General features: G+C 44.0%; 1 protein-coding gene across 6 annotated transcripts in view; it reads left to right on the forward strand.

Moving 5' to 3' along the window:
• LOC149461194 (cytoplasmic dynein 1 intermediate chain 1) overlaps positions 1–17174 on the forward strand; it is a 595554-nt gene that overhangs the window by 11809 nt on the left and 566571 nt on the right. For all 6 annotated transcript variants that reach the window (XR_016312930.1, XR_016312931.1, XM_089678653.1 and 3 more), the window contains exons 2-3: positions 11143–11259; positions 15979–16093. Coding sequence is in view for 4 of the 6 variants with exons in the window: in XM_089678653.1 (XP_089534779.1) it covers positions 11143–11259; positions 15979–16093 (232 nt within the window). In the remaining 2 variants the exon portion in view is untranslated. The remainder of the gene's footprint in view (positions 1–11142; positions 11260–15978; positions 16094–17174) is intronic.

The raw sequence follows: 17174 nt of genomic DNA on the forward strand, positions 1-17174 counted from the left end.
TACTGTCCCCTCTCAACCACCACGGTCATCCTCTTCTTTAGTCCTAAGCTCCGTCACTCACATCTTCAATCTCTCCCTCTCTAATGGTGCCTTCCCCACCCCTCTGAAGCATGCACAGATCACTCCCATACTTAAAAAACCCTCGCTGGACCCCACCAACCTGAACAACTTAAGACCCATCTCCCTACTCCCGTTTACCTCTAAACTCTTAGAACGCTTAGTCTACAATCACCTGTGCTCCTACCTCACTGACAGCAACCTTCTTGACCCTTCACAGTCTGGCTTTCACTCATAACACTCCACTGAAACTGCCCTACTAAAACTCACTAATGATTTACTAACTGCTAAAACCAATGGCCACTACTCCGTACTCTTACTACTTGACCTCTCTGTGGCTTTTGATACATTTGGTCATCCCCTCCTCCTCAAAAAACTCCACTCTCTTGGCTTCGAGACTCTGCTTTCTCCTGGTTCTCCTCCTACTTATCGCAACACTCCTTCAGTGTTATTTATACCTCTGTCTCCTCCTCTCCACTTCCTCTTTCTGTAGGGGTCCCTCAAGGTTCTGTCCTTGGACCCCTTCTCTTCTCCATCTACACTTCCTCCCTTGGTCACTTGATAAACTCCCATGGCTTTAACCATTTGAATACCGGGCAATTTTATACCTTCCTGCCCATGCCAGTTTTCAGGTTTCAGCGCTCTCACACTTTGAATGACAATTGCGCGGTCATACAACATTGTACCCAAACTAAAATTTTATCATTTTCTTCACACAACTAGAGCTTTCTTTTGGTGGTATTTAATCATCGCTGGGGTTTTTATTTTTTGCTAAATTAACAAAAAAGACCAACAATTTTGAAAAATTTATGTTATAAAGTTTGCAAATAAATAATTGTTCGTCATAAATTTAGGCTGAGATGTATTCTGCTACATGTCTTTGGTGAAAATAACCCAAATTAGGATGTATTTTTTAGTTTGTAGGAAAGTTATAGAGCTCACAAACTATGGTATAGATCTGAATATTGATCAATCCTGAAGTACTGACAGCCAATCTAATTTCTTGAACTCAAAGAATGTCAGAATAGTACAGATATCCCCAAATGACCCCTTTTTGCAGAGTAGACAGTCCGATGTACTTCATAAGAGGAATGGCGAGTTTTTTGAAGTCGTATTTTTTTTGTCATAATTTTTCGGAAAATGAAAAAATAAAAAAAATTATTTTCACTATTTTTTTTTTTACATATTGTCACCAGTGCAGTACAACGTCATCATATAACTGGCATGGCGGTGATCAGGGATACTGACTGGTGACAGTGTGGAAAAAAAAAATATATATTTTTTTTATTTTAAATTTTTTATTAAGTTTTTTTTCTTTTTTTTAAGATTTTTTTTCATATTTCACTATGTCCAAAGTCACACAACTAGAGCTTTCTTTTGGTGGTATTTAATCACCACTGGGGTTTTTATTTTTTGCTAAATTAACAAAAAAAGACCAAAAATTTTGAAAAAAAAACACGTTTTTCTTTGTTTTTGTTATAAAAGTTTGCAAATAAATAATTGTTCTTCATAAATTTAGGCCGAAATGTATTCTGCTACATGTCTTTGGTGAAAATAACCCAAATTAGGATGTATTATTTACTTTGTAGGAAAGTTATAGAGTTCACAAACTATGGTAGATCTGAATATTGATCAATCCTGAAGTACTGACAGCCAATCTAATTTCTTGAGGTCCAAGAATGTCAGAACAGTACAGATATCCCCCAAATGACCCCTTTTTGCAAAGTAGACAGTCCGACGTACTTCATAAGAGGCATGGCGAGCTTTTTGAAGTTGTATTTTTTTTTTGTCATAATTGTTCGTAAAAAATTAAAAAAAATTAGTTTCACTATTTTTTTTTTTTTTTACATATTGTTACCAGTGCAGTACAGCATTATCATATAACTGGCATGGCGGTGATCAGGGACACTGACTGGTGACAGTATGAAAAAAATAAATAAAATTGTAATTATTTTTTATTAAATTTTTTTTCTTAAGATTTTTTTTTTCATATTTCACTATGACCAAAGTAGTACAATGTTACCATAGTAACATTGTACTACTTTGGGGAAGTGATCCGCATTTTTTTTTTTTCAACACAATTTGCTTATAGCAAAGAATTACTTTGCTATAAGCAAGCATTTACCTGAATGACATCGATTCATTCAGGGTTTTTTTTTTTTGTGCTTAGCTGTGATTTGGTCACAGCTAATCACATGACATGTGCATGTGATTAGCTGTGACCATTCACAGCTAGGCAGTAGTATACAATGGATGGCATGAATGAAGCCATCCATTGTATACAACTGTCATGTGACCTGCTGTGATTGGTCACAGCAGGTCACATGGTACCGGCAACGGGGCCGATACTCAGATCTGTCACCGTCCGTGTCTGAGGTACACGGCCGGTGACAGATCGCGCCGCTCTGCAGGAGCGCAATCTGCGCACGTGCAGGAGGACGCCATATGGCGTCCACCCAGAACACTGATGACATTTGCCGCCCGCTATTCAGCCATAGGGCGGGTGGCAAATGGTTAAGTACCATCTCTATGCTGATGACACACAAATCTATCTTTCTACTCCTCACCCCTTCAGTCTGCTCTCGCATTACTAACCTACTAAGTGACATATCGGCATGGATGGCACTCTACTTCATCAAATCATTCCAAAATGGAGCTCATACTATTCCCTCCAACCCGTGCTCCCTCCCCTGACTTCTCCATCAAGATCAATAATACAACCATCAGTCCCTCCCCTTATGCCAGGGTACTAGGTGTAATCCTACAAAGAACAGTGCAGCGCTCAAGAATTATTAACTGGATGAAGACAAACAAGTATATATAAATGTACACATATAAAGTCTATGCAATATCCGCAGTATTGTCTGATAAGATGAATATACTTCCGAGGTATGTACTGCCTTGAAATAACAGCAATGCGCACTCACCAGAAACGCATGGATTATGCGCATATAGGAATAATCATCCCAGGTATCCGATCCAACGAAGACCGAGTGGTGGGCGTCCTGTTCACTGTGGGTCATCAGAAACAACACGACAGGTCCAGAGGTCCCCTTAAGGCTAGTCACACTGGTAGTGTTGATCCCTCTTCTGGCTGGTGAGGGCACCCTTTCTGTGGGAGTAATAGCTCCAAGAAGGAGCCCCAAAAAACAGGTGCCAGAGATAGTGTAGTATGTTCTTACGGTGATTTTATTAGTCAGACATAGCAATAGGGCAGTATGCACATCACAGCAAATGTGTATAGGTAGAAGACAGCATTACTGACCCTAGTAAAGATGGCCGCCGGGCCTCCTCGTGGATGCGGCGGTAGGAAATGACGTCACGCTCTGCACAGCTCCTCCTTAGGCCTTTCGTGCTACAGGCACATCATCAGAGGGGAGGCTGTACAGAGGCGTGACCGACGTCAGGTGTAATCCTAGACTCCCATCTGTCCTTTCAGCCACAAATCCAATCACTGTCCAAATCTTGTAGACTTCACCTCCGCAACATCTCCAAGATACGCCCATTCTTAACCTTTGAAACCACTAAGCAACTTATTTACTCCCTTTTTATCTCTCACCTTGACTATTGTAACTCCCTCCTCATTTGCCTACCTAATCGCAGGCTATCCCCTCTTCAGTCTATCGTGAATGCTGCTGCCAAACACATCCACCTTACTAACCGCTCCATATCTGCCACCCCTCTCTGTCAATCCCTCCACTGGCTTCCCATTGCCCAATGAATAAAATTCAAAACATTAACAACATATAAAGCCATTTAAAACTCTGCCCCAAATGACATCACCAATCTTGTCCCCAAATATCACCCAAACCGTCCTCTCCGCTCCTCCCACGACCTCCTGCTCTCTAGCTCTCTTGTCTCCTCCTCCCATATTCGTCTCCAGGACTTCTCCAGAGCCTGCCCCAAATATCACCGAATCTTCTATTCCTCCTATCAGTTCATCCCCCACTTTTATTACCTTTTGTACCACCAGCCCCTCCCTCTTAGATTGTAAGCTCTAAGGAACAGGGCCCTCCTCACCCTTTTGTATTGAACTGTATCGTTGCTCTATTGTCTCCCTTTATATCGTAAAGCGCTGAGCAAACTGTTGGTTCTTTATAAATCATGTATTATAATAATAATAAATAATTTCAGAACTTTTTCCACCTTTAATGTGACCTGTAAACAGTACATCTTTTAGGTGGAGGGAAGTAAAAATAAAAAACTAAAATAATGTGGTTGCATAAATGCATACACCCTTAAACTAATATTTTGTTAAAGCATCTTTTGATTTAATTACAGCACAGTCAGCACAGTCTTTTTGGGTAGGAGTCTATCAGCACGGCACAGCTTGACTTGGCAATATTTGTCCATTCTTCCTTGCAAAAACACTCCAACTCTGTCAGATTGTGAGGCCATCTCCTGTGCACAGCCCTCTTCAGATCACCCCACAGATTTGCGATCAGGTCTGTGCTCTGGCTGGGCCATTCCAAAACTTCAATCTTCTCCTGGTGAAGCCATTTCTTTGCTTTATTTGAATGTATGCTTTGGGTCGTTGCCATTCTGAAAGGCGGCACTGACTGGCACTGATAGGCGGCACTGATTGGCAGCACTGATAGGTGGCACTGATTGGCACTGATGGGTGACACTGAAAGGCAGCTCAGATGGGCACTGATATGTGGCATTGATGTGCACTGGTAGGCACTGATATGTGGCATTGATGTGGCACTGGCATGAGGCACTAATGAGCACTGGCACAAGGCACTGATGGACACTGACAGGTGGCACTACTAGGGCTACACTGATCATCAGGGCACACTGATCAACAGTGCCTTGATGATCAGTGTACATGTCCCTTCTGTGGAAAGCCAATTACTGGCTCTCCTCTCCTCTCAAGCTGTCAGCGTGACAGCTCGAGAGGAGAGAAATGCCGATAACCGGCATTTCTCTATTTACATGTGATTAGCTGTGATTGGACACACCTGATCACATGACCAAGCTGACATCTTTAGCTCTTTCCATGATCGGTGATCCGCTGTGTCCGGGGCCGCGCATGTGCGGTGAGAATGGGAGGACGTCATATGATGTCCTCCCAGAACGAGAGAACCACCTTGCATCCATCATATTACTATATGGCAGGCGGGAGGTGGTTAATGTTGCTGTAGGCCTCTTGGCAGCCTCCCAGAACTGTTTTCTTCTTGTCTTTTCATCAATTTTGGAGGGATGTCCAGTTCATGGTAATGTCACTGTTGTGCCATACTTTCTCCACTTGATGATGGCTGTCTTCACTGTGTTTCATGGTATATCTAATGCCTTGGAAATTCTTTTGTACCCTTCTCCTGACTGATACCTTTTAACAATGAGATCCCTCTAAAGCTTTGGAAGCAGGTGTGTACTGACTCCTATTTAACATGATTTTGAATGTGATTGCTTAATTCTCAACAGAGCTACATCCCCAGTTATAAGAGGGTGTGCACACTTATGTAACCACATTATTTTAGTTTTTCATGTTTACTCCCCCCTAAAAGATTTCAGTTTGTTTTTCAATTGAGCTGTACAGTTTATAAATCACATTAAAAGGTGGAAAAAGTTCTGAAAAGATTTATCTTTGTCTCATTTGTTTACATCACAGAAACCTGACATTTTAACGGGTGTGTAGCCCTTTTTATCCACTGTATATATACTGTATATATTTAAATAAAAAAGTGACATTTAAACTACAACTCTGCCTTTGTAAACACTTCAATATCAGATATACAGTAATTGTTTACCAGCACTTTGCTGCACATGGGGGGCCATACATGTCACATAGAGCTTGCCCTACAAGTGGTGTAAGTTTCATGTTCAGAAAGTACATTGGGTACCCATGCATGTGTGAACGCTGATGCAAAGAAGAACACAGCCGTGTACAGGCATTCACTTGTATGCAGGGGCGGACTGACCATTTGGAAACTCGGGCACTGCCCGAGGGCCTGGGGTCAGTAGGGGGCCCCATGAGATGCCCCTGGTACCTTTTTCATAGGCTTTTTTGAGTTTGGCCAAGGACACAGGGGCCCCATGATTCCCTATTGCCCGGGGGCCCCATGAGTTGTCAGTCCGTCCCTGCTTGTATGGTAGGCTGTACACAACATGTGTGGCTCCCTGGGTGTGGTATATCACTGGAAATTACCAGAGACATCCAAAATGCCTGTGTGAGTTTCATGTGCTTCAGCCCTAAAACTAAGCTCTTAGGGAAACCATACATAATTTTTTTTCTTTCAACAAGCAGTACTGATCAGTATAGCACTGATCGTTCAGGAAAACCTGACAGGCTGGTTGTACAGAAGTCGATCAATAGATCGACTTGTGTACAGCCAGCTAGCTCATACCTGGATCGAAATTTGACCAGTCCCTGTTGAACCGGTTGAATTTAGATCCATATATGGCCGACTTTAGTGAATTCAATATGAATTATGTTACCCTGTGCTACTGTCCAGTACCTGGTAGAGGCTGAGCTGATGAAAGGACTTCTTGAACGCCTGGAGTTGGTGAGGAGGGTGTAGCTGGATGAGAAGTGGCATAGGTTCTGACATCATGGCCAGATGACAGTCTGGATATTGTTGGAATGCTGTGGGCGCAGGACTGAAACTTGTGCAGAACGCTGTCTTACAGATGGAGCACCGGAACTTGAAGATGTAGTAGTGAAAGCTAGCCAGAATCAGCAACAAATTGGAAGAAGATGTATCAATTTGGAAGGCAGAAGCAGGGTCAGAAGTCAGATTTGATATCAGATAGGCAGAAGAAGTAGAAAATCAGCAGGTTGGGGGTAGAGTCAGAACACAGACCAGTGGCAGCACCTGAAGTTCAGAATCTGGAAGAGACACACAGCTTGATTCTTCTCAGACACTCAGGACTGTCACACCAATTACTGTCAAAAACCGCTTTATTCATTGCAGATAAAAGCACTCCTGACAAGTATGTACACAAGATTTCAGCATGCTTTTCATGCTATTTTACAGATTTTAATGAGTCTTTATTGTTATATAAGAACAAACTCTGGAATGCTGGAATGTCAAGGAGCAGGAATTTATATGACTGTGTTTCCTATATACTGTGTACATAAAGTAAAGGAAATAAGTATTTGATCCCCTGCTAATTTTTAATGTTTGCCCGCTCACAAAGAAATGATCAGTCTAAAAATCGAATAGTAGGTGTATTGTAACACTGAGAGACAGAATAGCAACAAAAAATTAAAAAGAAATTATGCACTGATTTGCATGTTTATGAGGGAAATAAGTATTTGATCCCCTATCATTCTTTTTTGGCTACCAGGTGTCTTTCACACAGGTAACAATCTGAGATTAGAAGCAGTCTCTTAAAGGGAGCACTGCTAATCTCATTTTGTTATCTGTATAAAAGACACCTGTCCACAGGAGCAATTAAACAATCTTATTCCAAACTCTCCACCATGGCAAAGACCAAAGAGCTGTCCAAGGAAGTCTGGGACAAGATTGTGGACCTACACAAGGCTGGACTGGGCTACCAAACTATCGCCAAGCAGCTTGGTGAGAAGGTGAGAAGGTGACAACAGTTGGTGCAATCATTCACAATAGAAGAAACACAAAACAACTGTCAGTCTCCCTAGGTCAGGTGCACCATACAAGATCTCACTTCATGGAGTGTCAATGATCACGAGAACAGTAAGGAATCACCCCAGAACTACACGTGAGGATCTTGTCAATGATCTCCAGGCAGCTGGGACCGCAGTCACCAAGAAAACAATTGGTAACACACTACGCCGACAAGGATTGAAATCCTACAGTGCCTGCAAGGTCCCTCTGCTCAAGAAAGCACATGTCCAGGCCCGTATGAAGTTTGCCACTGAACATCTGAATGATGCAGAGGAGGACTAGTTGAAGTGTTGTGGTCAGATGAGACCAAAATCGAGCTCCTTGGCATCAACTCAACTCTCTGTGTTTGGAGGAGGAGGAATGCTGCCTATGACCCCAAGAACACCGTCCCAACTGTCAAACATGGTGGTGGAAACATTCTGCTTTGGGGGTGTTTTTCTGCTAAGGGGACGGGACAACTGCAACACATCAAAGGGACGATGGACAGGGCAATGTACTGTCAAATCTTGGGTGAGAACCTTCTTCCCTCAGCCAGGGCATTGAAAATGGGTCGTGGATGGGTGTTCCAGCATGACAATAACCCAAAACACACAGCCAAGGCAACAAAGGAGTGGTTCAAGAAGAAGCACATTAAGGTCCTGAAGTGGCCTAGCCAGTCTCCAGACATTAATCCAATTGAAAATCTGTGGAGGGAGCTGAAAGTTCGAGGTGCCAAATGTCAGCCACCAAACCTTAAGGACTTGGAGAGAATCTGCCAAGAGGAGTGGGCCAACAAGGGATTTGCCACCAAGTACTAAGTCATGTTTTGTGAAGGGAATCATATACTTATTTCCCTCATGAACATGCAAATCAGTGCATCATTTGTTAGACATGCATTTCTTTTGAATTTTTTGTTGCTATTCTCTCAGTGTTACAATACACCTACCATTCGATTTTTAGACTGATCATTTCTATGTGAGTGGGCAAACATTAAAAATCATCAGGGGATCAAACACTTATTTCCTTCACTGTATGTGTGTGTGTATATATATATATACACACACACTATATTGCCAAAAGTATTGGGACACCTGCCTTTACGCACACGTGAACTTTAATGGCATTCCAGTCTTAGTCCGTAGGATTCAATATTGAGTTGGCCCCGCCCTTTGCAGCTATAACAGCTTCAACTCTTCTGGGAAGGCCGTCCACAAGGTTTAGGAGGGTGTTTATGGGAAGGTTTGACCATTTTTCTAGAAGTGCATTTGTGAGGTCAGGCACTAATGTCGGATGGGAAGGCCTGGCTGGCAGTCTACGCTTGAATTCATCTCAAAGATGATCTATCGGGTTGAGGTCAGGACTCTGTGCAGGCCAGTCAAGTTCCTCCACCCCAAACTCACTCATTCATGTCTTTATGGACCTTGCTTTGTGCACTGGTGCGAAGTCATGTTGGAACAGGAAGGGGCCATCCCCAAACTCTTCCCACAAAGTTGGGAGCATGAAATTGTACAAAATATCTTGGAATGCTGATGCCTTATGAGTTCCCTTCACTGGAACTAGGGGGCCAAGCCCAACCCCTGAAAAACAACACCACACCATAATCCCCTCTCCACCAAACTTTACACTGGGCACAATACAGTCAGGCAAGTACCGTTCTCCTGGCATCTGCCAAACACAGACACGTCCATCGGATTGCCAGACAGAGAAGCGTGATTCATCACTCCAGAGAAAATGTCTCCACTGCTCTAGAGTTCAGTGGCAGTGTGCTTTACACCACTGCATCTAATGCTTTGCATTGCACTTGGTGATGTAAGGCTTGGATGCAGCTGCTCGGCCATGGAAACCCATTCCATGAAGCTCTCTACGCACTGTTGTTGTGCTAATCTGAAGGCCACATGAAGTTTGGAGGTCTTTAGCTACTGACTCTGCAGACAGTTGGTGAATTCTGTGCGCAGGGGCGGACTGACCATTCGAGCACTCAGGCACTGCCCGAGGGCCCGGGGTCAGTAGGGGGCCCCATGAAATGCCCTTGGTACCTTTTTTATAGGCTTTTTTGAGTGTGGGAAGGACCCAGGGGCCCCATGATCCCCTATTGCCCGGGGGCCCCATGAGTTGTCAGTCCGCCCCTGACCCTTGGTGAAGTCTACAAACAGCTGTGCCAACACAAAGTGCAGGCATGGACCTCCATTATCACTACTGGGAAGCCAGTCACAAGTAATGATGTGTTGCTGACACTGGAGCTAGTGCTTGTAGACATAAAATGTCTGAAAGAGGTTGGTGGTGATCAGTTGGGGTAAAAAAAGGAAAAAATAAAAGGAAGCAGAATTCTATTTTCCAAACGTTTACATTCAAAAATGTAACAATAGGTCATCCACTTAGGGTTTAGATATACACTACTAGATATACACTACTACTACTACTACTACTAATAATAATAATAGTAATAATAATAATTTGCCTGTTTAAACAAGTTACTAATGTTATCAAATGATTTAAAAAAATATGCTGGAATCCAGAGTGCTACTAGGTACACATATACAATAAATGCTTGTACAAAATGTGCGATTATAATGAAAAAGTTATAATGTTGACATCTGCTTCAAACATTTACAAATACATCACGTTAAAGGGGGGTTCCACTCAAATGTTGAAGCTCCGCTTATTTACCTCCTCCCCCCTCCACTGCCATGTTTGGCACCTTTTGAGGGAGAGCGGATACCTGTTTTTGACAGTTCACCACGGCGAAGTGAGCCGGAATTTCAGCCCCCTCCTTCCTCCCGCAGTCTCCTGGGAACTTTCATAGGTTCCAGAAGACTGCCGGACCAATTAGGAGGCGCAGTGCGACTTACACATGCGCAGTGGGCACCAGGCTGTGAAGCCGCAAGTTGTCACAGCCTGGTTCCAGCAGTTGACATGTCGGCACCGTGGAGAAGAGAAGGGGAGAAGGGACGGCGCGGGTGAGAACATTGCTGGATCCTGGGACAGGTAAGTGTGTGTTTATTAAAAATCAGCAGCTACAGATTTTATAGCCACTGACTTTTAATAAACACAAAAATGGCTGGAACTCTGAAATACTGCTAATGCAATTAGGGGATCATGGGGCCCCTGTGTCCTTCCCACACTCATAAAAGCCTTTAAAAAAGGTACCAGGGGCATTTCATGGGGCCCCCTACTGACCCCGGGCCCTCGGGCACTGCCCGAGTGCTCAAATGGTCAGTCCGCCCCTGCCAAGGGTACATATGACAGGGTGATTATACAGGAGACTGGGAGACAGATGCCACCTTATAACAGAAAGTGTCTGAACAAGAATCGTCATAACAGGTTCACCAGGGATTATATATAAAACTGCAGATTTAAAAAGATTGAATACATACAGTATTTTGAAATTACATGAACATGTTTGTTAACACTGTCCGGGGTTAGGTCTACTTTAAATGGAAAAATAAAAAAAACCATTCAGGTCAGTTATTTGATATTAAATAGATGTCATCACCTTTCTTGATTTTATCTCATGTAGGAGTACATAATGTCTGATAAAAGTGACCTGAAAGCTGAACTGGAACGGAAGAAGCAGCGTTTAGCACAAATACGGGAAGAGAAGAAACGTAAAGAGGAGGAGCGGAAAAAGAAGGAGGTCAGTGAACTGAGTTTAGTTGCTTCAAACTCGTACGTTAAGGGCTATTTCACACCACAAAAACATCCTCCAGATCCGTTCTGGATGCATTTCGGCATGAGAGTTTTTTATGCGTCCCAGTGTATTTTTGATGCATTTTTTTTATTTGTTCCTGATGCTTTTTTCCTGTTTTTTTGTTTTCACTGTACTGGAGTCTGGTGTGTTTTTCATGTATGTAGGTGTGTTCTGATACATTTTTAATGCGCTTTACATCATTCCAGTACAGTTCTCTGTAGGGAAAATGCTGCATGTTCCACTTTTTTTTTACTGGAACAGGAACACACTGGAACTGCAAGCACTGCACTGCAAGTGTGAACTATGCCATTGAAAACCATCAAATTCATAAAAACATAAAAACAGCAAAAGTCCTGGAGGACTCCTTCATAAGCCCAGTCATGGGGGGGGGGTTCTGTTTAAGCTCAGGTTTGAATAACAAATACACTAAATGACTCACCTGTAATACCTGTAATACCCTTTAGTGTAAGGTTTTTTCTTTAATAGTGAGAAGCATGCTAGAAGCCTGGGTATGAGTCAGCCTGGGAGTGAGTGAGTGAGGTTACTTCAGGTTAAGGCTGGAGAGCTCTGCAGGTCAGTTCTTGGATACCTCCCTCTGCTCTAGAAACTTGGAGAAGTTTCTGGAAGCCAGTAGGTGGTGGGAATGGGAGGGTAAGGAGGGGATAATTTGCATACTTAGGGGAATCTGGTCAATTCCCAGGCAGGAGTCCTGGCATGGTGGCAAGATCAGCCCTTAAATACGATAGAGCCTGGGCGGAAGAGTTGGGTGGAAGATGAAGTGAGGAAGTGCTGCTGGCGTGGAGCCTGGGAGTGGGCCCCAGAGGAGTTGGTCTGCCTACAGGCTGGAAGCTGGTAAGAAGGATCTCCACAGTCTACCGGAGAAAGACAGCCTGTCGGCAGGGAAGGAGCCAGTCCAGCATAATACTTGAAAGCAGCTTCAACCTTTAAAGCTACATGAACAGGAAAGTGTGAGTACTTCTACACAAAGAATGGAGCTGTGATCAGGTGCAATACCCAACTAGTTCTCCCTGGTATCCCATTACTTGGAATCCCTTGCCCTGGGTTACTCTCAAGACAGCCAGGTGGATGAGGAATTTTTCATCTGGGGTCAGATGCTCCTTGCAAAAACTGTATGCTGACTCTTCAGAAGATAAGAGCCACACCTGAAGGAGTAGATAGCCTTGCAAAAACTGTATGCTGACTCTTCAGAAGATAAGAGCCACTCCTGAAGGAGTGATCCTAGGCTATCTACTCCTTCAGGAGTGGCTCTTATCTTCTGAAGAGTCAGCATACAGTTTTTGCAAGGAGCATCTGACCCCAGATGAAAAATTCCTCATCCACCTGTAATACCCTTTAGTGTAAGGTTTTTTTCTTTAACTACCTGCCGACCGCAGATAGCCGAATGACGGCTAAACTGCGGCCGGCCAGTTCTGAGTGGACGTCATATGACGTCCTCCCAGAACGCGCTCTCCTGCGCGCCCCAGGGGGCGCGCACCCGGCGATCTCTGTGATCGCTGTGTCCTACGGACACAGCTGATCACGTGATGTGGTAAAAGGCCAATCACAGCGGCCTTTTACCACTTGATCAGCGGTGTCCAATGACACGCTGATCAAAGGGAAATGCAAGTGTCGGTTCTCGGCTGCACTTTCCTCACGCTGTCAGATCGTGAGGAAAGTACTGCCGAGAACCGACAGTTGTCAGAGCGGGGATCGGCACCGATCATCAGGGCACTGATGATCAGTGCCCTGATAATCGGTGCCCAGCAGTGCCACCCGCAAGTTCCGCCCACCTGTGCCCAGCAGTGCACCCACTAGCTCCGCCCACCTGTGCCCAGCAGATCACCCACTGCCCAGCAGTGCACCCACCTGTGCCACTCTGCAGTGTCACACACCTGTGCCCAGAAGTGCCACCTACCTGTGCCCAGCAGTGCCACCCACCTGTGCCCACCAGTGCTGCCCACCAGTGCCACCCACCAGTGCAGCCCAGCAGTGCTGCCAGTCAGTGCCACCAGTCAGTGCCCAGTGGTTGTGCCAGTCAGTGCCGCCAGTCAGTGCCCAGCAGTGATGCCAGTCAGTGCCGTCTATCAGTACCCATCATCAGTGTCACCTATCAGTGCTGCATATTAGTGCCGCCTATCCTTAACACCTCATTAGTGCTGTCTATCAGTGCCGCCTATCCGTGCCACCTCATTAGTGCTGCCTATCAGTGCCCTTTAGTGCTGCCTATCAGTGCCCATCAGTGCCGCCTATCAGTGCCCATCAGTGCTGCCTCATCAACGCACATCAGTGAAGGAGAAAAAATACCTGTTTGAAAAATTTTATAATAGAAACAAAGAAACTTTTTTTTTTTTTTTCAAATTTTTTGCATTTTTTTTTTATAGCGCAAAAAGTAAAGCGCCCAGTGGCGATTAAATACCACCAAAAGAAAGCTCTATTTGTGAGAAAAAAATGATCAAAATTTCATATGGGTACAATGTTGCATGACCGCGCAATTGTCAATCAAAGTGCGGCAGCGCTGAAAGCTGAAAATTGGCCTGGTAAGGAAGGGGGTATAAGTGCCTGGTAGGCAAGTGGTTAATAGTGAGAAGCATGCTAGAAGCCTGGGTATGAGTCAGCCTGGGAGTGAGTCAGTGAGGTTACTTCAGGTTAAGGCTGGAGAGCTCTGCAGGTCAGTTCTTGGATACCTCCCTCTGCTCTAGAAACTTGGAGAAGTTTCTGGAAGCCAGTAGGTGGTGGGAATGGGAGGGTAAGGAGGGGATAATTTGCATACTTAGGGGAATCTGGTCAATTCCCAGGCAGGAGGCCTGGCATGGTGGCAAGATCATGAGTTTGCTGGATTTTTGTTCTTTTTGTGCTTAGGAATTTGTCCTCCCAAGTTGTTTCAGTTCCATTGGGCATCCCATATACTCCTAGACCCCATCCAAGTTATTAACCCCTAAAAAAAACAACAAAAAGCAAGCTCATGGACTGTTTACTGACTGCGGATGAAAGCGTGGAAAATGCATCTTGCCTGGCTTTGCAGAGATTAGGGGTACCCAAAAACTAATCAGCCATCAAAACTAATATGAACTTGATAAATACCCCATTCCAAAACCATTTCCATTAATATGGGGGTGGCTTCTCCTTTGCAGTTGTAACAGCTTTCACACTTTTTCGTAGGGTTTCTACAAGATTTTGGAGTGCATCTGTGAAAATATGTAATTTTCAGCCAAAACAGCAATTGTGAGGTCAGGTACTGATGTTAGAAAAGAAGACCTGGCTCACAATGCATATTCCTGTTCATAACAAGAATGTTCAGTAATGTTAAGGTGTGGGTTCTGTGCAGACAACTCGAGTTCCTCCACACCAAACTCATCAAACCGTGTCTTTACAGAGCTGGCTTTGTACACGGGCACAGCCATGCTGAAACAGAAAAGGGCCTTCACTAAGCTGTTGTCACAAGGTCAGAGGCACACAATTATCTGTATTGTTTTTATATACTGTAGCATTAACAGTACCCTTCACTGGAAACTCATTTAGGGAGGTATTCCCATACTTGTGGGTGTATAGTATATTGTGGATAGGTAACTTTTTATTTTGATCGTTTAGTGATGTCACTTACCTGTTATCCTCTTTAGTATTTTGTGCAGTTATAAAAAAAAAATGGACTTATGCAGGCCATAGATGGAGAGAAAACCGGCCAATTTTTCTTTAAAAAAACGAAAAATCGGTCGTTCAAGCGGCTGACGTTACCAGTAATGGTAAAAAAATCGGCCGATTTTCATCCCGTCTACAGTCGGCAAAAAGTGTCCCTGCAGAGAGCTCCGCTATTTCTTTGACAGTTCCTTGACCGTTATAGCAGTTGCAACAATGTATCTATTTGTATCCATTTCGGATACAGATGTTTTTATTCAGAAACAAATAGATACATTGTTGCAACCGCTATAACTGTCAAGGAACTGTCAAAGAAATAGCGGAGCTCTCTGCAGGGACACTTTTTGCCGGACTGGAATTCCTCTTCTTCTTCTTCATCCTCTTCATCATCTTCTTCATCCTCTTCTTCATCTTCCTCTTCTTCTTCATCCTCTTCTTCTTCATCCTCTTTTTCTTCTTCTTCATCCTCTTCTTCTTCTTCTTCATCCTCTTCTTCTTTTTCATCCTCTTCTTCTTCTTCCTCTTCATCCTCTTCTTCTTCTTCCTCTTCTTCTTCATCCTCTTCCTCTTCCTCTTCTTCTTCATCCTCTTCTTCATCTTCTTCATCCTCTTCTTCATCTTTCTCTTCTTCTTCTTCATCCTCTTCTTCTTCTTCTTCTCCTTCTTCATCCTCTTCTTCTTCTTCATCCTCTTCTTCTTTTTTCTTCTTTTTTTTGTCTTCCTCTTGCAGGTCACTGCTCATGCGCAGATTTTTTTATCGGTAAAAGATCGGCCGATTTGCCCATCATTGCCGCGAAAATCGGCCGATCGGCAAAATCGGACGATTTTTTTCCAACTTTACCGATAAAAAAATCTGCCAAAATACCGAAAAACGGCCGAACATTTAGCCCACTAACGATCCGAAAATCGGCCGATTTTATTTTTGGCCGAAAAATCGGCCGATTTTCAACCCATCTATGGCCTGCATAAGCCTTGTGTCTTTATATTGTCCCCAAGATCTTTAGTGAATCTATAACACATTATTTTACACAGGCAGAACAACAGCAAAAAACAGAGCCAATCCATGAAGATTCTGATCTAGACCGCAAGAGGCGTGAAACAGAAGCTCTACTGCAGAGTATTGGGATCTCCCCAGAGCCACCTCTAGGTATTCAGAGATGTGTGATTAAATTTCTTGTAAAATGTCTGATTGTTCACAGCTTTCTACCAAATCCAGGCCTGCCTTGCACAACTATATAGTGCAAGGACTTTTCTGATTGGATATTAATTATTTAAATCAGGTAGGCCCTTAGATTTCATAGATATGGTAAATCTAAGTAAGGCCTTACCAAGGGCGGACTGACAACTCGTGGGGCCCCCCGGGCAATAGGGGATCATGGGGCCCCTGTGTCCTTGCCCAAACTAAAAAAAAGCCTATGAAAAAGGTACCAGGGGCATCTCATGGGGCCCCCTACTGACCCCGGGCCCTCGGGCAGTGCCCGAGTTTCCAAATGGTCAGTCCGCCCCTGGGGCTTACTGACGTGTGAGGTGGCTAGGTGATAAAATCAGGAAGGTGATCTGTATTTGTACAGGTCCCTGGACACCTACCAGCAAGTTAACATGGTCAGTGGACATGTTTGAGTAGCGCACCCCTGAAAGAGCAGTTGGTCATATTAAGTTGTATTTCCCCCTTAGAGCGCACACAGTCAGGCACACAGCATTTTCAGCATTCTTCCTCTGGCTCAAAACATCAGTCTAGGGTTTTTTTTTTTAATTGGTGAACGATGAACTTAGATAGGGATGGGGATCATTGGAATACAGCAGAACCGCAAGAACTTGAGCAACTTGAGGACTGCATAACTTCTCACTGCTCTGCACAACTGCTGGAAGTTTTTCGCAACTTTTAGCTGCACTGCACAGCTCCTAGCTGTATTGCCCAACTGCTGGCTGTAGTGCATCACATTTGGCTGGACTTTCACAAAGTAGAGTCCCATAGGATCTCTGAGCTGTCTGTGACCTGCACTCTTCCCAGAGTCTCAAAGCAGGTCTGAAAGTATGGACATGTTTCATGTTGAAAGTGGAAGTGCTATACCATTCTTTTGCTTCCGCTGTGTGATGGGACACATAGCTAACAGGCGGGAAGCCTCACTTTTGTCATTCACTGCGTGCGCTGCTAGTGATACTGAGTCATGTCATAGCCTCAAAGGGGGCAAATTGTGGGTGCCCTCTTAGCTTGTGCCTCTGTGGCT

The sequence above is a fragment of the Staurois parvus genome, unplaced genomic scaffold (genome assembly GCF_062004578.1).
Source record: "Staurois parvus isolate SC_StPar_1 unplaced genomic scaffold, SC_StPar_1.0 ptg000208l, whole genome shotgun sequence".
NCBI lineage: Eukaryota > Metazoa > Chordata > Amphibia > Anura > Ranidae > Staurois > Staurois parvus.